The sequence below is a fragment of the Pelophylax lessonae genome (assembly GCF_965119305.1).
Source record: "Pelophylax lessonae genome assembly, chromosome: 4".
In the NCBI taxonomy this organism is placed as follows: domain Eukaryota; kingdom Metazoa; phylum Chordata; class Amphibia; order Anura; family Ranidae; genus Pelophylax; species Pelophylax lessonae.
Window position 1 is genome coordinate 221,475,877 of NC_138771.1, and position 24,708 is coordinate 221,500,584.

The 24,708-nt window shown below is 39.0% G+C and overlaps 1 protein-coding gene across 4 annotated transcripts in view; it reads left to right on the forward strand.

The window, feature by feature from the left end:
- The window catches only part of CADPS2 (calcium dependent secretion activator 2), a 1,183,693-nt gene that overhangs the window by 1,150,850 nt on the left and 8,135 nt on the right, over positions 1 to 24,708 (forward strand). For all 4 annotated transcript variants that reach the window (XM_082254958.1, XM_082254959.1, XM_082254960.1 and 1 more), the window contains one exon: positions 19,133 to 19,237. In XM_082254958.1, coding sequence (XP_082111084.1) covers positions 19,133 to 19,237 — 105 coding nt within the window. The remainder of the gene's footprint in view (positions 1 to 19,132; positions 19,238 to 24,708) is intronic.

Below are 24,708 nucleotides of genomic sequence, written 5' to 3' on the forward strand. Positions count from 1 at the left end.
AGCCCCCTTCACCGTTAGCTCGCGCACAAAAAAAACGTATACGGAAGTCGGGCCACGAATGAAATCACTGCTGAAACCACACATGTGAGGTATAGCCACGATCGCCAGAGCGTGGGCAATAATTTTAAAAAAAGAGCTACACTATAACTCTAAACTGGTAACCGTTAAATAAATTTAAAGTGTCGCCTATTGAGATCTCTATTGACCGTAGTTTGTCGCCATCCCACGGGGGGGGGGGGGCACAATTTTAAACCGTAACATGTTGGGTATCTATTTACTCGGCGTGACATCATCTTTCACAATATATAAAAAAATGGGCTAACTTTACTGTTTAGTATTTTTTAAATGCAGTGAAATGTGATTTTTCTAAATTTTTCCAAAAAAATGGCGTTTTAAAGACCGCTGCGCAAATACCGCGTGACAAAAAATATTGCAATGACCGTCATTTTATTCTCCAGAGTCTTTGCTAAAAAAATATATATAATGTTTGGGGGTTCTAAGTAGTTTTCTAGGAAAAAATACTGGTTTTAACTTGTAAACAAAAAGTGTCTGAAATAGGGCTGGGGCTTAAGTGGTTAAAACGCCTGAAAAAAAAGCCTATAAAAACGCCTGAAAAAACGCCTAAAAAACGCCTGTAAATAGCAACGTCAAGATGTGAACGTAGCTTTAGGCATTTGTTTTTCTCTAAAATTAGACTTTAGTTTTTTTGTTGTCTTTTTTGTTTTCAGTGGACTTTACGCACCTCACACTGTAGCCACCCTTCAACACATAACAAACCTCTGCCTAAACTTTTAACATTTGACTCCCTTAACACTTGAAGCACTTATTCACATTTAGCCTTAACCACAACACTTAATCTAGCCCCAAAATGGAAAGTTTAACACTTGACTCCCCTAGTGCTTCTCCCATCATCTTGTATTGGAAATGAGTACACCTTAAACATGTAGGTCCTATGTCAAAATGATTTGTAAATTTAATGGAAAATTATGGTTTGTTTGTTGGGAATTGCCTGTTAAAATCTTTGTTGATGCTGTGGTCAGTTACTTCATTCTTTGCTGTGAAATTAGCAGCTGTGTGCAGAAGTTAGACAGCTAGTTATAGCAAGTCCGCTTGTTTACAATTTCAAGTAGAATTCTGGCCCAAATCTAACTATTTATAAAATAAAAATGTCCCCTTCCGCCTCCTAACACCTGACTTACCTGTGTATAAGATGTATATGTTTACCTATGTTCAGTCAGCTTCGGTCTGGTCTCGTGATTTCCTGTTTCAACCAGTGGAGGCTGCAGAGGAGAATGATTTTCAATAGTTGGGAATTCCAGTAGCAGTCACTCGTAGGCTCCAATGTCCCAGTAGTTTCTCAGCAAAGAGTGAACATGTCAGTGATCAAATTTTTTTATTTGTAAGTAATTTAAAAGGTAGATTATTATTTTAACTTTGACATAATGGAATAGGACTTTGATTTATTGGGAAAAGAACTTAAAAAATATAAAATGTGTTGAAAATTTTAAGTTGGTGCAAAAATAACCAATATCATCACACATATTTAAAACATTTTGCTTGGTACATAAAATGTACATTTTGCAACTACTGTACATAACTAACAAATGTGTACGTAATTAGATGTTATACAATGTTGTTTTCCCTCTGTAAATTGGTCATGTGTTTCACATGTGTGCATGCTTCCTCAGGACCAAGACACATAATATGCAATATTATCTATTACTACTTATATAGACACAAAAGAGATGAAAAAATTTTTTGTGTATAATCGCGCCTAGGTGCTAAAAGATATATAATATAATTCGGTGTCTGTGGGAAGCAGCAAAGTATCAAGTGCACTAAAAATAGTGATCTGGGAAAAAGTGAAAGAGAAAAATACTGCGCTACCCTGTGTTAATAGGATGAACAACTCAAAACAACGGATGATTGAACAATATGAATATGTAAAACAATATAGATAAGTGAAAATAAGTGAGTGTGGATCACTCCAATACCTCAAATATAAAATGGCACTATAAACTTATATATATAGTGCAGAAATAATAATAGTAATAAACAATAAAATAATTAATAATATATGACACTGGTGATGATGGTGACACTCCATAAAAAACGTGACTAAAGTGCAAAAAAGTGCTGCATTGAAGCTGTTGAGTTCCTGTTTGTACATTTCCTTGCTTAGTATAACTATCCCCCCCCCCTTTGTCTGCGGAAATGTACAAACAGGAACTCAACAGATTGGTGCAGGACATATCCACTTATGAAAAATTGAAACACAACCCTACAAGCAAGTACAGAAGCAAAGTGAAACTTCTACTGAAAAAAGCACATAAAAGAGGCATCTTAAACAAAAAAGAATATAGATACCTAATCCCAGACCACCCAAGACTACCAGTCATATATCAAGTTCCCAAAATACACAAAAGCACAACAGCCCCACCGGGAAGGCCCATTATTAGTGGAATAAATTCCATCTTCTCTAGAATAAGAGAATATTTAGATTTTTATTTACAGCCTTTGGTACAGTCCTATCCGGCCTACCTTAGGGATAGTAAACAGCTGATCAATATATTAGACCAAACACAGTGTACTCCCAATTTAATTATGGCCACAGTTGACGTCGAGTCATTGTACACAAATATAGATCAGACAGATGCATTACGAGCAATAATGTGGGCCTTAAAAGAAAAAACAGACTTAAAAACGGAACAACAATCCTTAATGGGAGAAATGTTAGACTTAGCCATGGGAGGTAACTATTTTTGGCATGAGGGGCAATACTATAGACAACACAGAGGCGTTGCTATGGGGGCAAAGTATGCCCCTAGTGTTGCCAATATATTCTTAAGTAAGTGGGAACATGAAGAAGTATTCCACACAACTAACCAGAACCTTTTAATCTATAAAAGATATATTGACGACATTTTTATTGTGTGGTCTGGAACCGAGGAGTCTTTGAAAGTTTTTATGGAAAATATGAATATTAACAACTTTAAGATAAGTTTTACTGGAACATACGACAAAAAGGAAATTAATTTTTTAGACTTGACTATTTATATAAGAGAGGGTAAATTTTATACTAAAACTTTTTTTAAGAGCACAGACCACAATGGATATATACCAACCCATAGTTGCCATCACCCCAGATGGATTGAGGGAATTCCTAAGGGTCAGATGTTGCGAATGAGAAGAAACTGTAGAGACGATAGGGATTACATAGAGCAGACCAACATCCTTATAGCAAGATTTTCAGATAAGGGATATGACACCCAAAATTAATTTCATTGCGAGATCAAGTAAAAAATAAGGATAGAAAAATCTTATTGCAAGATAAACACAAGAATAATGATCCAAGCACCAGCCACTTTAACTTAGCCTTCATCACGCAATACCACAGAAATTACAAACAGGTAGAAAAAGTGTTCAAACAACATTGGCACATACTCATGAGAGATAATACCTTAAAAAGTATATTACCACCCAAGCCACAATTTATATATCGTAGAGTGCCTAATTTGAAAGATAAATTAGCTCATAATATTCCTGACCCACCAAAGCGGATGGTATCCACTTTTTTGGATTTCAAAGGTTTTTATGCATGCAGAAAATGCAATGCGTGTAACACAGTGAGAACGAAAGCTAGAAAACAAACTTCCTTTGTATCCCATGTTACTTCTAAAGAATATGAAATTAAAAAATTAATTACATGTGCAAGTACCCACGTCACATACCTGGCTACATGTCCATGCGGCCTACAATATGTAGGCCGCACCACCAGAAAATTGAGTACAAGGATAGGGGAGCACCTTGGCAACATCAGGAGAGGATACAAGAAACATAGCCTCTCCATGCATTTTAGGACCCACCACAACAGGGACCCTTCACTACTACAGTTTTGTGGTATAGATATGGTGGATCCACATTGGAGAGGAGGAGACAGAAAAATTGCCATATCTAAGAACGAAACCTTTTGGATATGTGAATTAGGCACTTTACAACCCGGTGGAATGAATAAAGATTTAGATATAAACTGTTTTTTAACTAATTTTTAAAATATGATTAGGGGTATTTAATGTTTAATTTTTTTAAAAGGGGATTTCGTATTTATATAATATTTTTTAATATTTTTTAATATAATTTAGATATCTGTTATCACATTTGATAGAATGAATCAAGTACCGATAAATTTAAGCATTACTATCAACGGTTATTTATAAGGGTCTCGGTATATAGCATGTATGTACAATAATGATGGAATATTTATTGTCAACACTGACGTGTATAAAGGGAAAATATTTATTAATCATATAGAAAGAAAAAAAATCGGTTATGTTCCACACGGAAGTAATTGATTGAGCTCCACATCCTATCTATACCATAGTTTATCATTAATGGGAAAGAGTACTGTCAAAACAATGGTTTTTAGGAGATCATACATAATGGCTTTGGTTGGTTCAAAAAAATGGGGTTATTTGCATAAATCCCTTCGCAATAGTATTAAACCATGGGAATTATTTATGCATATAGAGATACGATCACGGACACCATCTATTACTTCCGGTTTGTATTAATCAATGACAATACCAAGGCGGGAGGAAAGGCGGGCTCAATAGAATCCTTCCGCATAAAACCAAGTTGACACGCAGCGCACGTACCACTTCCGAAGACGTCACATCTCTGACGAAACGCGTCAAGTTGGTACGCACGCTGCCTCGCTCTGAGCCATTGCTGGACCGCACGCCGACTATACCACTTCCGGGTAAGGCGCTAACAGCGGAACTTCACCAGCGTCCTGTTGTATCGTGCCGCGAGGCACCACAGGAGCTCAGCAGCGGTAACATATCTACTAGGGGACCCCTCAGCGGGTACCCACCCCTTTTTGCTGTGACCCCTCACCGTTTTACTTGCGAGTTTGCACTAGTTTTTACTATCACGTTTGGAGTTTACTACAGTGTTTTATGGACTTTTTTACTGGATGAATTTTAAGATGAAGAGTGTGTATACCATGTGTTCGAGTGGAAAATAAAGGACGTTACTTTTTCACACTATGAGGAGCTCTTTCTTTTCTTGTTTATCCCGAGTGCATATGGGCTCAACACGGAACCGGGTCATCTGACACCAGGAATAACACACAAGCGATTCTTGATTCTTTTTGGCGTACGCCATAAGAATCAACTACATCTGGTAAGTGGGCTACCTTACCTTTGAGCACTGAAGGGTGAAGCAGAGGGCCACAGGAGTCACCACTGAATGCTATTGCACAAAAGAGACTTTCAATGCAGCACTTTTTTGCACTTTAGTCACGTTTTTTATGGAGTGTCACCATCATCACCAGTGTCATATATTATTAATTATTTTATTGTTTATTACTATTATTATTATTATTTCTGCACTATATATATAAGTTTATAGTGCCATTTTATATTTGAGGTATTGGAGTGATCCACACTCACTTATTTTCACTTATCTATATTGTTTTACATATTCATATTGTTCAATCATCCGTTGTTTTGAGTTGTTCATACTATTAACACAGGGTAGCGCAGTATTTTTCTCTTTCACAAAAGAGATGAACCATCAGAATTTCAGCAAACAGTGGACTGTTGAGTCGAAAGGAAATGTATTTATATATATAGTGTGTGTGTGTGTGTATATATATATATATATATATATATATATATATATATATATATTATACAGTATCTCACAAAAATGAGTACACCCCTCACATTTTTGTAAATATTTTATTATATCTTTTCATGTGACAACACTGAAGAAATGACACTTTGCTACAATGTAAAGTAGTGAGTGCACAGCTTGTATAACAGTGTAAATTTGCACTTCCCTCAAAATAACTCAACACACAGCCATTAATGTCTAAACCGCTGGCAACAAAAGTGAGTACACCTCTAAGTGACAATGTCCAAATTAGGCCCAATTAGCCCTTTTCCCTCCCCGGGGACTTGTGACTTGTTGGTGTTACAAGGTCTCAGGTGTGAATGGGGAGCAAGTGTGATAAATTTGGTGTTATCGCTCTCATTTTCTCATACTGGTCACTGGAAGTTCAACATGGTACCTCATGGCAAAGAACTCTCTGAGGATCTGAAAAAAGAATTGTTGCCCTACATAAAGATTGCCTAGGCTATAAGAAGATTGCTAAAACCCTGAAACTGAGCTGCAGCATGGTGGCCAAGACCATACAGTGGTTTAACAGGACAGGTTCCACTCAGAACAAGCCTCGCCATGGCCAACCAAAGAAGTTGAGTGCACGTGCTCAGCGTCATATCCAGTGGTTGTCTTTGGGAAAGACATATGAGTGCTGCCAGCATTGCTGCAGAGGTTGAAGGGGTGGGGGGGTCTGCCTGTCAGTGCTCAGACCATACGCTGCACACTGCATCAAATTGGTCTGCATGGCTGTTGTCCAGGAAGGAAACCTCTTCTAAAGATGATGCACAACAAAGCCCGCAAACAGTTTGCTGAAGACAAGCAGACTAAGGACATGGATTATCGGAACCATGTCCTGCGCTCTGACGAGACCAAGAAAAACTTATTTAGTTCAGATGGTGTCAAGCGTGTGTGGTGGCAACCAGGAGAGGAGTACAAAGACAAGTGTGTCTTGCCTACACTCAAGCATTATGGTGGGAGTGCCATGGCCTGGGGCTGCATGAGTGCTGCCGACACTGGGGAGCAGGGCCGTTTGAAGGAATTTGGGGGCCCCAAGCAAAATGGACATGGAGGCCCCCAGACCCCCCGCACACACGCAAAGCCTACAGGAACCACAGCATAGCCATACAGTTTAAGTATCTATCTATCTATCTATCTATCTATCTATCTATCTATCTATCTATCTATCTATCTATCTATCTATCGATCTATCTATATATATATATATTTACATATATGATATGATATAGATATAATAAAGAAAGAAAGGAGAGAGAGAGAGGAGGGGAACAGATAAACAAAAAGAAACATAGGAAGACTAAGATTAGAAGGGAGATAGAAAAAAAAAGAAAGAAGTTTTCAGACCTGTCGGCACTCGGCAGATGTAGAAGCAGAGGGTCCTAGCAGCTACTCACCCTGATGCTATCTGCTCCTCACTCATCCACACAGGCTGCAGGAATTTTAATTGCATTTAGAGCCCTGCTATCTGTATACAGTAGGAGCTGTCAGTCTGCACTGTCCATGGGCTGGTCCATACACCATACTCTGCATAAAGTCTAGCTGGTAGGCCAGGGATCTCTCTTGTGTCTGCAGATCTTATCAGACTTTTTACAAACCTGTTGAGGCAGAGAGGGGCCCCCTTGAGGGAGATACCGATAACCGTGTCATTGCACTTTACTGCATTGACGATCAAAGGGGCGCTCACAGCCTTACACAGTGTCGTTGCATTTATTCTTAACCAGTCGTTGTCTTGGGGCCCCAGGCCAGCTTGGGCCCCAAGAAATTGCTTGGTTTGCCTGCCTTGTAGCAACGGGCCTGCTGGGGAGCTACAGTTTATTGAGGGAACCATGAATGTCAACATGTACTGTGACACACCGAATCAGAGCATGATTCCCCCCATTTAGAGACTCCAACATAACGACCCCAAACACACCTCCAAGACAACCACTGCCTTACTAAAGAAGTGGAGGGTAAAGTTGATGGAATAGCCAAGCATGTCTCCAGACTTAAACCCTATTGAGCATCTGTTGGGCATCCTCAAACGGGAGGTGGAGGAGCGCAAGGTCTCTAACATCCACCAGCTCCCTGATGTTGTCATGGAGGAGTGGAAGAGGACTCCAGTGGCAACCTGTGAAGCTCTGGTGAACTCCATGCCCAAGAGGGTTAAGGCAGTACTGGAAAATAATGGTGGCCACACAAAATATTGACACTTTGGGCCAAATTTAGACATTTTGACTTAGGGGTGTACTCACTTTTGTTGCCAACAGTTTAGACATTATTGACTGTGTGTTATTTTGAGGGGACAGAAAATTTACACTGTTATTCTAGCTGTACACTAACTACTTTACATTGTAGCAAAGTGTCGTCTCTTCAGTGTTGTCACATATAAAGATATTAGAAAATATTTACAAAAATGTGAGGGGTGTACTCACTTTTGTGAGATACTGCATGTGTGTGTGTGTATATGTATATGTGTATATATATATATATATATATATATATATATAAGAAATAAATGAGTTAAGACTTCCCGAATTTCAAAGCTCACAGATAATCCAACGCATATCTTCCCCTACATCACAAGTCGTGTACTTACATTAAAAAAAAACACCTTGTGTAATTTCTTATCATTTCTTGTATAAGTTTTCTTTACTGGAGTAAACACACTGTTAGGCTCACACTACAAAATTTTGTTCCTGAGAAGGTAATAGACTGGGTGTGAACAAAGAGCTTCTTATAAGGGGAACAAACAATCAGCATAGAGAGGGGATCCCACACTACAAATGCTTCCACAGATGCTACTTAAAGTGGTTGTAAAGGAAATATTTTTTTTTTTTAAATAACATGCCTGCTCTTTGCAACAGAATTGCACAGAGTGGCCTCTTCTCAGGTCTCCTGCTGGTGCTCCTGGCTCCTTCTCTCTTGCTGGTGCACCCAATAGAAAACTGATTCCCATGGGGACACTCCTGCGGGCTCACTCCTGAGCCCCGCTGCTGCGTCTTATTGACACAGACAGCAGTACTCCGTCCTGGCCACTGCTTCCTCAACACTGCAGTTGATTGACATTGGCTCCCACTGCTATTGATCTCCCCAGGGAGGAGGGAGAAAGCCTGGAGAGCCTCAGCTCTCATACACAGCACTGGTTCGAGTTTAGGAAAGTAGGGGGGGTGAGGGGGTAACTCTGTGACACAAAAGTTTTTTTTACCTTAATGCATAGAATGCATTAGGTCAAATAAAAACCTTGAGGCATTAGAACCACTTTACCAGAGCTTAAAGGGGACTTCAAAGACACTACTGAAGGGGAAACTGGAGAATTTTTTTAACATATTTTGAAAAGATCCTTTCTGGCCCTTGTATGTGATAAATTTTGATCTGCGTACATATGTTTTTTAACATATTTTGAAAAGATCCTTTCTGGCCCTTGTATGTGATAAATTTTGATCTGCGTACATGCTCAATACCAGTGCCCCAGTATGCATTGAGACCATTGGCTTTTTTTAGAAGCAGTGGTCAACAAAGGTAGCCTCCATATTTCCCTAGTGTAGGTTTGCTTTAGAGTGAACTAGTACTCTGACTAAAGCTGCAACCTAGGCACAGAGTTGTATAAAGTACTCAAAACCCATACTTGAGTAAAAGTACAAGTGCTCGATCAAAAAGTGACTTGAGTAGAAGTGGAAGTGCTCGATCTAAAGTATTCAACATTTTTTGTACTTAAGTATTGCAAGTAGTTTTTTTTTAAATTTTGCTACTCAAGTACTGAAAGTAAAAGTACCAGTAGTTTTGAAAAAAAAATTCTACTCAAGTACTGAAAGTAAAAGTACTGTGTTATGTAGTTATTAAAGAAAGAAGTCAAAAGTTTGAACATCATATTGTTTTTTATTATTTCAAATGCAGCTTTTATTTATGCATACAGTAGCATTTATTTTCGTATGTGCTGATAATACATGTTTTGAGCTTCATGAAACCTGCCATCTACTGTTCTGGCAGTGGTAATTTTTATAATAGTAACGAGTAACTATGCAGCACAAAAAAAAAATATCGGAGTAGAAGTATTGATATGATATAGATATAATAAAGAAAGAAAGGAGAGAGAGAGAGGAGGGGAACAGATAAACAAAAAGAAACATAGGAAGACTAAGATTAGAAGGGAGATAGAAAAAAAAAGAAAGAAGTTTTCAGACCTGTCGGCACTCGGCAGATGTAGAAGCAGAGGGTCCTAGCAGCTACTCACCCTGATGCTATCTGCTCCTCACTCATCCACACAGGCTGCAGGAATTTTAATTGCATTTAGAGCCCTGCTATCTGTATACAGTAGGAGCTGTCAGTCTGCACTGTCCATGGGCTGGTCCATACACCATACTCTGCATAAAGTCTAGCTGGTAGGCCAGGGATCTCTCTTGTGTCTGCAGATCTTATCAGACTTTTTACAAACCTGTTGAGGCAGAGAGGGGCCCCCTTGAGGGAGATACCGATAACCATGTCATTGCACTTTACTGCATTGACGATCAAAGGGGCGCTCACAGCCTTACACAGTGTCGTTGCATTTATTCTTAACCAGTCGTTGTCTTGGGGCCCCAGGCCAGCTTGGGCCCCAAGCAATTGCTTGGTTTGCCTGCCTTGTAGCAACGGGCCTGCTGGGGAGCTACAGTTTATTGAGGGAACCATGAATGTCAACATGTACTGTGACACACCGAAGCAGAGCATGATTCCCCCCATTTAGAGACTCCAACATAACGACCCCAAACACACCTCCAAGACAACCACTGCCTTACTAAAGAAGTGGAGGGTAAAGTTGATGGAATAGCCAAGCATGTCTCCAGACTTAAACCCTATTGAGCATCTGTTGGGCATCCTCAAACGGGAGGTGGAGGAGCGCAAGGTCTCTAACATCCACCAGCTCCCTGATGTTGTCATGGAGGAGTGGAAGAGGACTCCAGTGGCAACCTGTGAAGCTCTGGTGAACTCCATGCCCAAGAGGGTTAAGGCAGTACTGGAAAATAATGGTGGCCACACAAAATATTGACACTTTGGGCCAAATTTAGACATTTTGACTTAGGGGTGTACTCACTTTTGTTGCCAGCAGTTTAGACATTATTGACTGTGTGTTATTTTGAGGGGACAGAAAATTTACACTGTTATTCTAGCTGTACACTAACTACTTTACATTGTAGCAAAGTGTCGTCTCTTCAGTGTTGTCACATATAAAGATATTATAAAATATTTAAAAAATGTGAGGGGTGTACTCACTTTTGTGAGATACTGCATGTGTGTGTGTGTATATGTATATGTGTATATATATATATATATATATATAAGAAATAAATGAGTTAAGACTTCCCGAATTTCAAAGCTCACAGATAATCCAACGCATATCTTCCCCTACATCACAAGTCGTGTACTTACATTAAAAAAAAACACCTTGTGTAATTTCTTATCATTTCTTGTATAAGTTTTCTTTACTGGAGTAAACACACTGTTAGGCTCACACTACAAAATTTTGTTCCTGAGAAGGTAATAGACTGGGTGTGAACAAAGAGCTTCTTATAAGGGGAACAAACAATCAGCATAGAGAGGGGATCCCACACTACAAATGCTTCCACAGATGCTACTTAAAGTGGTTGTAAAGGAAATATTTTTTTTTTTTAAATAACATGCCTATAGATACCTGCTCTTTGCAACAGAATTGCACAGAGTGGCCTCTTCTCAGGTCTCCTGCTGGTGCTCCTGGCTCCTTCTCTCTTGCTGGTGCACCCAATAGAAAACTGATTCCCATGGGGACACTCCTGCGGGCTCACTCCTGAGCCCCGCTGCTGCGTCTTATTGACACAGACAGCAGTACTCCGTCCTGGCCACTGCTTCCTCAACACTGCAGTTGATTGACATTGGCTCCCACTGCTATTGATCTCCCCAGGGAGGAGGGAGAAAGCCTGGAGAGCCTCAGCTCTCATACACAGCACTGGTTCGAGTTTAGGAAAGTAGGGGGGGTGAGGGGGTAACTCTGTGACACAAAAGTTTTTTTTACCTTAATGCATAGAATGCATTAGGTCAAATAAAAACCTTGAGGCATTAGAACCACTTTACCAGAGCTTAAAGGGGACTTCAAGGACACTACTGAAGGGGAAACTGGAGAATTTTTTTAACATATTTTGAAAAGATCCTTTCTGGCCCTTGTATGTGGTATCTGCGGAGGCTTCCTAGAAAAATTAAGCAGATCAGAAAAGTCAGATTTAAGTGATAAATTTTGATCTGCGTACATGCTCAATACCAGTGCCCCAGTATGCATTGAGACCATTGGCTTTTTTTAGAAGCAGTGGTCAACAAAGGTAGCCTCCATATTTCCCTAGTGTAGGTTTGCTTTAGAGTGAACTAGTACTCTGACTAAAGCTGCAACCTAGGCACAGAGTTGTATAAAGTACTCAAAACCCATACTTGAGTAAAAGTACAAGTGCTCGATCAAAAAGTGACTTGAGTAGAAGTGGAAGTGCTCGATCTAAAGTATTCAACATTTTTTGTACTTAAGTATTGCAAGTAGTTTTTTTTTAAATTTTGCTACTCAAGTACTGAAAGTAAAAGTACCAGTAGTTTTGAAAAAAAATTCTACTCAAGTACTGAAAGTAAAAGTACTGTGTTATGTAGTTATTAAAGAAAGAAGTCAAAAGTTTGAACATCATATTGTTTTTTATTTCAAATGCAGCTTTTATTTATGCATACAGTAGCATTTATTTTCGTATGCGCTGATAATACATGTTTTGAGCTTCATGAAACCTGCCATCTACTGTTCTGGCAGTGGTAATTTTTATAATAGTAACGAGTAACTATGCAGCACAAAAAAAAAATATCGGAGTAGAAGTATTGATATCATCGAAAAAATGTAGTGAAGTAAAAGTGGAAGTAGGAGAAAAAAATTATACTCCAGGAAAGTACAGATACCGCCTTTCGGTACTTAAGTACAGTAGTGAAGTAGTTCTACTTAGTTACTATACATCTCTGCCTAGGCACCTGCCTGAATTCTGGGCATCATATTGTATTCTGACACCTTCTACATAGTGATTTTATAGGCTTGGAAGTTGCACAGGTTTTTGGTGGGATGGTGCAAGCAAGCACAATACCCTCTGCCACCCACATGAAAGCTCTGGTAAATTATGGGATCAAGTAGACAAGGGAGCAAGGTTTAGGAGCTTTAGTTTGAGTACAGGTATATTTAGACACTTTGCATGAGCTTAAAAGAAAACTGTCAGGGAAAACATGCTGGTGTAACAGGTGTATCAGAGAATATAGTACCAGCCTTTTATATTATTTTATAACCAAGAGTACCATAGTATTGTTTCTGTTTTGAAATTATAGATGTAAAGTCTGACTAAAATTAAAGGTAATATTTTAATACCGAACTATAACTAAATTTTAATTTAGTTCAAAGCTGAAAAATCCATACCATTACAGTGAATAAAAAAAGATCTGGTATTATTCACAATTCAGTATTTCCAACCTGAATTTTAAATCCCAACTCCAGGCTGGAACAAAAAAAAATTACCCTTGCGACTGGGTCACCACACACTGCAAAGCTTGTTAAGGCTAGGGTGTAGTTTTACCTTAACCTCACTCATTCCAGTGCTCTGCTCTTCACCCTCTGGCACAGGCCCTCTGTGTCATAATGTACAAAGCAGAGCTTTTAACCCTGTATTGTTATTTGGAGGTGGCAGTCATGATCTGGAGTGACCCTTCTGGAGTAAGGAATAAGAAAGGTATTACTTTTTTCCTTTACCCCAGTCCAAAATGAGAATTCAATTCTCGTGTGGGATGAGGGTGGGGTTGACATACTGCAAGGGTTTTATTTTGTTTTTATTTTTTTCTTGGACTTTATTAAATACCCGGTGAGTCAGAAATGTTTCTGCTATAGCAACTAAACCAAGTGGGATTTAACAAACTCAGTAATTGGCAGCAATGCTTATTACACACAGGTAATATACAGAAGAAAATATGTCTGTCTGATCAGTAACAAATTGCAACGTCTGCATCTGAAAAAAAAATACTTACCACTTTACTTGCAAAATGTCCTGCACAAACTTAGTGGTCTTGTGCTCTTAGCATTTCTACATTCTTTGGGAAGGTTTACCTATTTATTTTTATGTTTTTAATGATATTTAAGTAAATATTTTATCATGCTTGCTTAGTTTTTTTCAAGCAAATGGTCATGTAGAGTATTGCTTTTTGCTTATAAGTGACCAATTTAATATTCCATATTGAAAGATTCCTATGGTTGATGCATGTACTTAGGTTACCCGTAGTTTTTTAAATTGTACTTGTTCACATCCTTGCGACATATAATGGCCAGAAAAGTTTGTCTATTTTTAATATATATCTGCTTGATAAAGGGCCTATTGATTATAATACCAGGACACGGAAAAGGCATGCCAACACACATTACAATAGTGTATTAATGCACATGAAAATGCACACTATGTTACTACAATAAAACTAAACCGCTAAATACTATAGTATTGTATATTTCTTTCTCAAGCATCTGTCTGTGATCCTGACTACAGGTATATAACAGCTACTAATCACAGCTTTCCACAACCATCTCATAAAGAGCTTCACAGCTTTCAGAAGTCACATAAACATCAACCATATTGTCTTGTGATTTGTTGTGGAGTTACAGGCATCACATTAGAAACGCTAATTATTTCTCCTTTCCACCAGCAGAATACACGCATTTTCACACATGTATACACAGAAAGGGTACACCTCTCAAGTTTTACAACTAATTGAACTGTGCTAAAAATGTTACAAACCGGCAACTGTAATAAAAACAATATTAATTACAACTGTTTTCTAATTTAGTTTAGGTAGCAGAACAGTGAAATTCCTTAACCACATTTTAAAGCACACAAGAGAAAAAAATCTGGGTATGTTGCTAAATCTCTATTCAGAAGCACTAGAAAGAAACAACTCAAATCCTTGTTAGAAAATTGCAGAGTCTGGCAGTGACAAAGAGCTCATGCTTGTTCTATTGTTACTTCCTCTGTGTCCTGAGAGTGGAGCCCTTTACAGCTGCTTGGATCCAGCCTGGCTCAGCTGTACTATTTTAAGAGAGGAGGCTTGTCAATTTCTGGTCACAATAGTTTTTCAGTGCCTGTTGCAGTGCTGAGCACGGTTGGGGATCAATGCTAGCCTTTCAGACTGCACCCTTTTTCATTGCTTTGATTTGTTAATTCAAGACTAAAGGTCCACCAAGGGGGTTTAGGGTGTTTAAGAAAGCTGATGAACTGTTTAAGAAAGCTGATGAACTGGGAGCGTTCGTAGTCTTGGCATGGCAATTTACGTAGTTGGTGGCAACTATTGGCTCCAAGGGAGCTGTGTCCTTGTTGACCCACTTGTTATTAAAATGCACAAGCACTGTGTTTCGCAATATTTCAGCCCTATTTCTTTGTCAATACCACCTTCTGAGCCGTTCAGCTTGTTGGTTGCTCTAAAGATTCTCTTAGATTGGGTTTGAAAACTTCACCTTAAACACTAGATTAGACTGATGTTCTGTTTTCCGTGCTCCTGTTGATTTGTTGAACCTTTGCAGGGCTGGAAAGCAAGTAGCAGCTTGATGGGGAGACAGCCTGCTAATATGATTTACCAGTCTACAGTCATGCACAATAAGTGTGAATAAATACAAGGGTCTCACAGAATCAACCCTAGCCTTTCCTTTTCTCTTATTTTTACTTGTCAGGAAAATAATGCATGCCCTTACAGGAGCTTGATGTGTATGAATAAGATACAAAACAATACAATTTTTTAAAGTGGTTTGGAACTGTCAAATACATGGCATGAGGACAAGATGAGTGCTGCTGTTCAGACAGTATAGAATAAATTGCTCGATTTTCTGTACAGTGCCATTGTAAAACAGCTGCTAAACATTTAACCTTGTGCTTACAAAGCGGAAGAAATAGACATCTTCTAAAAAAACTCAATAGCTGTATGGATCTGAGATGCTTTACTTCAAGGTGCTCTAGAAATGGAAAACTTTCTGGCAGCATCGAATGACAATGTGTGTGTGTTTTTGACACGTGTATAGCCAAAATAATGGTAGTTTGTAAAAAATGTTGATTGAATTTATTTGAATATGCTGTATATTTCATCACCATAGTCCTTTAGAGAACAGGGCAACATTCATTTCTTTCCTTGCCTCTAACTTAACAAATGTTTGTGATATGCAAAGCAGGGCACACTGGCATAGTGTAGCGCATGCACTTTTTCCATAATATATTTGCTTTTACAGTGATAAAGAGATATTCTAGCTTGTAAGTGTTTTCAGGAGTAGGTTTGATGCAAGCTTGTCCACATGTGACCAACTGCAAAGCTTACACACTGCACCAGAATCCTATATAACTATCCAGCAATTCATCCCAGCTCAATGTGTACAGCGTGACCATTTTAATTATGTAGCAGTGCATTTTAGGGGACTGCCTCTTTCCCTAAAGTGATAGCCACCTGTAGGTGAGGGACCTTCATCTACAGTTCCTAAAGCCACTTAGAAGCCAATACATCTGTTCATGTTTGTGAGTGAAATACATAATTTTTATTTTACCATTTTATTTAACAATTTGGAGTTCAGATTTAATATTTTTTGATGTATGCAAATTATATCCACTTAAGCTAATTAAGCTTATTAATGTATTTTAATGTTTAAAAACTGACTCATACTTTGTAATTAGATAAGAAGGCTCTGCTTCTTGCAGTGCTGCATAATAGTTGTACTCTACTGCTCTTTCTCAGATTGCAAGCCTGTACGTCTGTCTGTTGACTTATTGAAAACAAAGGATTCTGTGTGTTACTGAAGTCTTCAAGAGCTGTAAGGCAAAAGGAGGCAGAGTAATTGTGATGTTTAAAACAATAGCAATAAATAAAAGCACACGCAATTTACAAATGTTAAAATCACATCAGAAATTATTTTAAAGTAAAAACTTTAATAATAACTCAAAATGTATGATGACTGAAATGTTTCCTTTTAAAGAGACACGAAATCCTGTTGAGATTCCTTTTGAACAGGTCAGCAAGTGTTAATCTCACTACAAGTAATCTCTTGTGATTAACAGGATCACAACATCCCATACTTTTTTTGATTGATTGCCAGGTGTTTTTGTACTGTGTGTAAGCAAAAAAATGTATGCTTTCACAGTGCTTGTTTAGCTTTGTAAAATGGGAAATATACGGCATCATTGTACCATAATGTCTTGAATGCTAAATGTCTTTTGTTATAAGTGGCAAATGTGTTGTCTTTTTATTAATATTTAATAAATACATGACATGAATGTTTACAGTTTTGGATTCCATGAGTAATCTAGAGCCCACTTTTGCCTGGACTTCATGGCAGCTAGGAGAAGTTCAGACACCTTTAAAGGGCAAGGAACACAAAAGATCAGAAATTCTGTTTCACCTCACTTTCCCACTGGTTTCTTGTCATTTACAGAAGGTGTAAGACTTGCTATAGATGGATCTCTTTTCTTTTTTGGCCAGCCAGTTGATCCAAAAAATGACAGATTCCCCATTCACACATTTGGGGTGGATGTGGGAACTCCACCCTGCTGTGTTGTATTCCGTCAGCAGGACTTCTCAACTGCCAGAATACACTTACCAGAGCTGCAGCCGATTGGCTGCATGCACTAATCAAGCACAACTTTTCCAGCATAGTTGATCACTAGGTTGACTCCTCTTGAACAGGACCAGCCACAGATGGAACCAAATTTGGCTGGTCCCTGCTGAAACGCTGAATTAGATTATTAATCTATGGCCCACTTAAGAGGATGATGGACCTCCAAGAAGACAGGGCTGTATTTGGATATCAACTGTACAGGCGAACTAACATGAGAAAGGTAGATGTTTTTTTGTTTCACCGATATCCCTTTCACTCTCTTTACCCATTAGTTCTTTGGTTGAATTTGGCCATAACAGTCTATCAGTGACCAGAAAATGAAACAAATTAAGCAAACTGTTTGAACATTCTAAGGCTTGGTACCTTCTCAAAAAGGTACAAAGGCACACCTTTCCACCTCTTGTACTTACTTGAGCAGCCCCTATTGCTCAGTGTCAGGTACAGAGCTGCTGGAGAGGTTTTAGGGATTCTCAAGAGCACAGAGTAGGCAGATGCTATCACACAAACTCCATGGTATGCACCTCTGAGGTCTTACGAGAACAACAATACAGTCTCTGGGATTTCCGTTCTTGGCCTCTCTTTCCATACCTTCCCTTCTGTCTATCTTTGTTTCTCCAAACGGGACCTGCTTAGGGTAATGCAATATCCTGGAACTCCTCCTCTGAGCACTTCTGTAATTCAGAAGGGCTCTGTTTAATGTATGACACAGCAGTGTCTACTGACAGGCATAGTGAATATGCATCATGCATCACCGAATTCAAGGGTGTAAATGTGTAAAAGTTTACAAATTTTAAGATCATTTAGAATAATAGATGTAAGCAGGAAACCATTGAAATTCAATGTGGAATTGAATATATGAATTTTGACCCAAGATAAGTCTAAAGGTCCTTGCTGTACTAAAAACAAGGTGTAATTCAATCTTACTCAAGGTCATTTGTAAAATGTATATCCATAAAACGTTTTTTTTTTTTTTATATTGCTGGCTGTATCCTTGCTAGATAGATTCACCCTTGCTATTTTTCTTAAATTACCTTTTAACTGTGACAAAAAGTGGTTGGAAGTCTCAAAATTAAAGTTAACCTCACTTTGTTAAAATTTCCACTCATTTTCTGTTGCATCCCTGAGACAGGAAGAGCAAGGAAATCTCAACAGGACACAGACAGCAAAAAAAAAATTACAAGGTTTTTAACTCTCTCCATACTTCGTTAAACTAAAGTGGAAAGTCTTTCCACTGTACATCCCCTTTAACTTTTCTTTTATAAGGTACCCATACATTAAATACTGTATTAACCAGCTAATCATTTACTTTTTATGGGGGGGGGGGGGGATTGCTGTTTTTTTTTTACATTGATATAATTCTGGTGTAGACATTTTTGGTCACTGTCCTGCTGCTTGTTTTCATTACAATAACATGCAGGTCCAGATGAAACAATAATGCATATTAGAATAACAATAAATACAATGAGGTTTTCAGACAATGGCTGCATATCTAAACTCCTGATGTGTGAATAGTTATTGCTACAACTGTAGAACATCTGAAATTATTTTGATTTTAATATTGGTGCGTTAACAATTGCTGACTGCAAAGTACAAAAAATGTTTTAATGAATATTACAACTTGAAAGCAGAACAGTTATTGCTAATTCACATAAAGAACAGTCCAGGTCAGCTTGTTTGGTTTTCTGGCAAAATATACAGTTTTTTTATCAAAAAATTATGGTATTAATAACTTTTAAGTGTTGGTCTGTCATCATTTCAAAGCGTTTTAGCACTTATGTTATCAGTTAAATTAATACTGCAGAGCCTTCTTTTCTCTTTTTTTTACAGCAATGGTACAGTAAATCAGTGAAAGTCATATGTGTGTGGCTGGCTGACAGATTAGACCTTCAACTGCATGTATACCAGTTAAAGACAATCATCAAGATTGTAAAGGTGAGCCATGCTATTGTGGTATCAAGTTTATTGTTGCATATAATAAACATAATTTCAACTTTTTTTTTTTTTTTTGTGTTTTCTTTTTTTGTTGAGTATTTTTCTATGTACAGTGTATGTTTGTATGTGTGTAGAGAATACATAATATCACTTTAATCAGTAATACACAATGTTAACAGGCGCTTGATCACATATCGAACCAAAAGTCCATGGAGTTAAAAGTCATTATTGGCACAGGGGGAGAAAAAGTCCACCATGTAGGGCAGCCATCCAGAAACCAAAATCCAGGGGTTCCACAGGGCTAAAACAAAGACAGACAGAGGCACCTCTAAGTGTAGACTTTATGCAACAGGTTTAATGAATAAAATTATGCACTCACGTTAGTAAGCATATATTCATGCCCATAAAACAAGGTTCCAGTGTGGAGAAGTGTACATCATCCGGTCATGGACATCCGTCCTGCTGGAGCTGAAATCCTTTCGCTGTGGCAGGCTTGTACAGCAAGGTAAGAACCAGGAAGTAGGCTCGGTGTATTTGCTTGACAGCAAGGCTTGGTGGATAGTCGAACCTGGATGATATCATCTGCATGCGACGTGTTTCCGAGTGTGCTTGCTGCCTGGGGGAGGGCAGCTGCGCTCCTTATTCAAGGCCATGAAGAAGGAGCGCGGCTGCCCTCCCCCTGGCAGCAAGCGCACTCGGAAACGCGTCGCATGCAGATGACATCATCCAGGTTCGACTATCCACCAAGCCTTGCTGTCAAGCAAATACACCGAGCCTACTTCCTGGTTCTTACCTTGCCGTACAAGCCGGCCACGGCGAAAGGATTTCAGCTCCAGCAGGACGGATGTCCATGACCGGATGATGTACACTTCTCCACACTGGAACCTTGTTTTATGGGCATGAATATATGCTTACTAACGTGAGTGCATAATTTTATTCATTAAACCTGTTGCATAAAGTCTACACTTAGAGGCGCCTCTGTCTTCACTTTAATCAGTGCCTGCTCATCTATTACTAAAGTTCAAGCCTATGGTAATGCACATGCAGTTTTTGACACACTGTACTTTTTCTTTTAATAATTTAGCGTTACCATACACTAGCGGCAGACCTTTTTTAAAGCAGAAATCGAATACATTTGCATATGCAACGTAATTAAGCAGTATGCTGCAAAAATGTTTTTAAATCCTGTTCACAAACACATTTTGTATGGTCTGCAGAATTATATTGAATAGAGTCACTGCATCATTCAGAATCTCATTTGTTTTAGCCTTTGACAGGTCCCGAGGAAGGCCCAAGAAGACTTGTAACTGAAACAGACAGGCGTCATAAAGTGACTAAGTACACAGTAGCACAGTACTGGACTACTTATTATGCCCAGTTCGAAGTAGTGCACCATAAATGCATTTTTAACACACAGAAAACTGTATGGTGTATGGTTATTAGAAATGCAGAGAAAGGGCAACAGTAATAAAAGTGCATCTTAGGGCATGTTTTTTGTGCACTTTTAATACTAGAACGCTGAAGAATAGTTTGGTTATAGGCTCTTGACTTTGAAATCTCCTGAAAACAATTACAATGAAAATGCGTGTTAAAATAGAGAAGTGTGAATCCAGCCCTTTGTCTGTTTTCTGTAAATAGCATTCTATGTAGCTCTTTCTCAAAACAAATGATTTAGACGTGTTCAGGTGATTGGGAGTGCGGGAATCGCACTCGTCCTGAACCAACAACCACCCAGAGCCAAAACACCCTGCTCTTTTACAGACGAGTCGGGCTGACATTCTTAATGGGGCCCCTAAACATTTAAACAGGCAGTGTGTTTGCGGGTGTGCAAAAGCACCATGCTATTTCTCAGATGCTGCAGTTTTAAAGAAATGCAGGGACCTTTTTCTGAGTTTCCCGCAGGCCACACCGAATGCATAGGTATACACTACGTTTATACAAATATGTGAACCAAAAGCACTAATCTTTCCTTCTCAGTCAAATCACCATGGAAAGCAAGCATTGCTGTCATGCTCCATTTTTCCCACTTACTTTAGACCTTCTGCCAAATTCAGTGCCTTTTTTACATGACCATGCTCTGACCTGCTGGGCCTTATGTTTATGTAAACTATGTCTACTAGGTGTTACTCAAGGTTTGTTCTAAACTGGTATCGCAACCTTTTCATTTAGGACTCTTTTTCTTGCTTATTATATTTCTTTGCAGACACTGGTGTATAGAATCTATTAAATGTATATGCTTATTTATTGACTGTTTTTATTGTCCCTTATTTTGCTTTACTTTTAGGGAGCGTGACACTTGGTCTGCTGTTTCAGTCAAAGGTCACCTTAAAGTAAAGGTTCCAAATAAGAATGTATACAGCTCACCATTTTTTTAAGCAAAATACTGCATAAGGAAAGCAAGTATTCAGCAAAGCATAATCCTCAAAGGGCCTTAATCATAGCAAAGTTGCACAAGGCATAAAAATTGTATGCACACCCAGTGTACACTGCTTACCTGGTGCTCCTAATGTGGTTAAAAGCCTATGTGTCCATTAGAAGTAGAATCCATATAAAATGGAAGAAAGTGGACTGACGTAAAGATCCAAAGGTCCCCTGCAGCTCTTGATGAAAGATCTGGGATGGATCCCCTCAGTAGTATATGTAAAGATGCACAGCAAAGCAACAGGGTGCAGGAATAATGTGGCAATAGAGTGTTTATTTTAACCTGTGGGAAAAGCAGTGGGACCAGTTGTACAAGCAAGAAATGTCATTTCTGTGGGGATTTCTGTACACCCACAGTACAGAGAATACCTTCATGCTATGGCATATGGCAAGAAAGCATTGTTTGAAAATTTAGAGTTTTAGAAAATGTCAATGGTTGCAAAATTGCTCTTGTAGCAATTATTATTATTATACAGGATTTATATAGCGCCAACAGTTTGTGCAGTGCTTTACTATGTAGAGAGGGGGACAGCACAATTACAATACAATTCAATACAGAAGGGATAGGAGGGCCTTGCTCACGGAGCTTACAATCTAAAGGGAGGATGAGGTGGTACAAAAGGTAATAGCTGCAGGGAATGATCTGATAGAGATGGCTCAGGTACGGTTCTTAGGTGGAGGTAGGATAGGCTTCCCTGAATAAGTGAGTTTTCAGGAATCACCTAAAGGGGCTGACCAGACATACTGGGGCAGGGAGTTCCAGAGGATTGGAGAGGCTCTGAAGAAGTCCTGGAGGCAAGCATGGGAGGAGGTAACAAGGGAGCAAAGCAGGAGGTCTAGACTGAAGGGGGGATAGCTTGTGTAAAGGTAGGCCAGTGAGGAGAGAGTTGCAGTAGACGAGGCAGGAAATAACCAAGGAATGAACAAGTTGTTTTGTGGTGTCATTAGAAAGGGGCGAATTCTGGAAATGTTGGAAAAGTTAAGGTGGCAAAATGTAAACGGTGATTGGATGTGGCGACTGAAGGAGAGGTCAGAGTCTAGGACTATACCCAGCACCCTGGCATGTGTAGAGGGATCAATGTTTGTGCCGTTGATCCTAATGGTAAAGTCATAAAGGAGGGGATTGGGGAGGAGGAAATTTTACAAGCTCAGTTTTAGAAAGGTTGAGTTTGAGGAAGTTGTGTGACATCAATACTGATACGTCACTCAGTAAGTTTGTGATATGTGAGGAGATTGAGGGGGTAAGTTGAGGAGTGGAGAGATAGATCTGAGTGTCATCAGCATAGAGGTCATATTGAAAGCCATGAGAGGTTATCAACTGGCCTAGGGAAGAGGTATAGAGAAGGAATTAGGAGGGGCCCAAGGACGGAGCCTTGGATTACCCCAACAGAAGGAGGAAAATGAGCAGAGGAGATGGTTTTGTATGTGACACTTGGCGGAGGGTCATAAATAATTGTGTCTGTGTGCGTGTATAATATATATATATATATATATATATATATATATATATATATACAGTATCTCACAAAAGTGAGTTCACCCCCTCACATTTTTGTAAATATTTTATTACATCTTTTCATGTGACAACACTGAAGAAATTACACTTTGCTACAATGTAAAGTAGTGAGTGTACAGCTTGTATAACAGTGTACATTTGCTGTCCCCTCAAAATAACTCAACACACAGCCATTAAAGTCAAAACCGCTGGCAACAAACCGCTGTGAACCTGTCCTTTTAAAACGCTGAATGCCACCCTACTGCAGCTCAATTTCAGGGTCTTGGCAATCTTCCTATAGCCTAGGCCATCTTTATGTAGAGCAACAGATCTTTTTCTCCAGATCCTCACAGAGTTCTTTGCCATGAGGTGCCATGTTGAACTTCCAGTGAACAGTTTGAGAGAGTGAGAGCAATAACGCCAAATTTAACACACCTGCTCCTCATTCACACCTGAGACATTGTAACAATAAGGAGTCACGTGACACTGGGGAGGGAAAATGGCTAATTTGGCCCAATTTGAACATTTTGACTTAGGGTTGTACTCACTTTTGTTGCCAGCAGTTTAGACATTAATGGCTGTGTGTTGAGTTATTTTGAAGGGACAGCAAATTTACACTGTTATACAAGCTGTACACTCACTACTTTACATTGTAGCAAAGTGTAATTTCTTCAGTGTTGTCACATGAAAAGATATAATAAAATATTTACAAAAATGTGAGGGGTGTACTCACTTTTGTGAGCTACTGTGTGTGTGTGTGTGTGTGTGTGTGTGTGTGTGTGTGTGTGTATATATATATATCTGCAAGAAAAAGTGAACCCTTTGGAATGATATGGATTTCTGGTTTCTGCACAAATTGGTCATAAAATGTGATCTGAATCATCATCTAAGTCACAACAATAGACAATCACAGTCTGCTTAAACTAATAGCACACAAAGAATGAAATGTTGCCATGTTTTTATTGAACACACCATGTAAACATTCACAGTGCAGGTGGAAAAAGTATGTGAACCCTTGGATTTAATAACTGGTTGAACCTCCTTTGGCAGCCATAACTTCAACCAAACGTTTCCTGTAGTTGCAGATCAGATGTGCACAACGGTCAGGAGTAATTCTTGACCATTCCTCTTTACAGAACGGTTTCAGTTCAGCAATATTCTTGGGATGTCTGGTGTGAATTGCTTTCTTAAGGTCATGCCACAGCATCTCAATCGGGTTGAGGTCAGGACACTTCTATGCTTTGGGTCATTGTCCTGTTGCAACACCCATCTTCTGTTGAGCTTCAGCTGGTAGACAGATGGCCTTAAGTTCTCCTGCAAAATGTCTTGATAAACTTGGGAATTTGTTTTTGCCTTCGATGATAGCAATCCATCTAGGCCCTGACGCAGCAAAGCGGCCCCAAACCATGATGCCCCCACCACCATACTTCACAGTTGGGATGAGGTTTTGATGTTGGTGTGCTGTGCCTCTTTTTCGCCACACATAGTGTTGTGTGTTTCTTCCAAACAACTCAACTTTGGTTTCATCTGTCCACAGAATATTTTGCCAGTACTG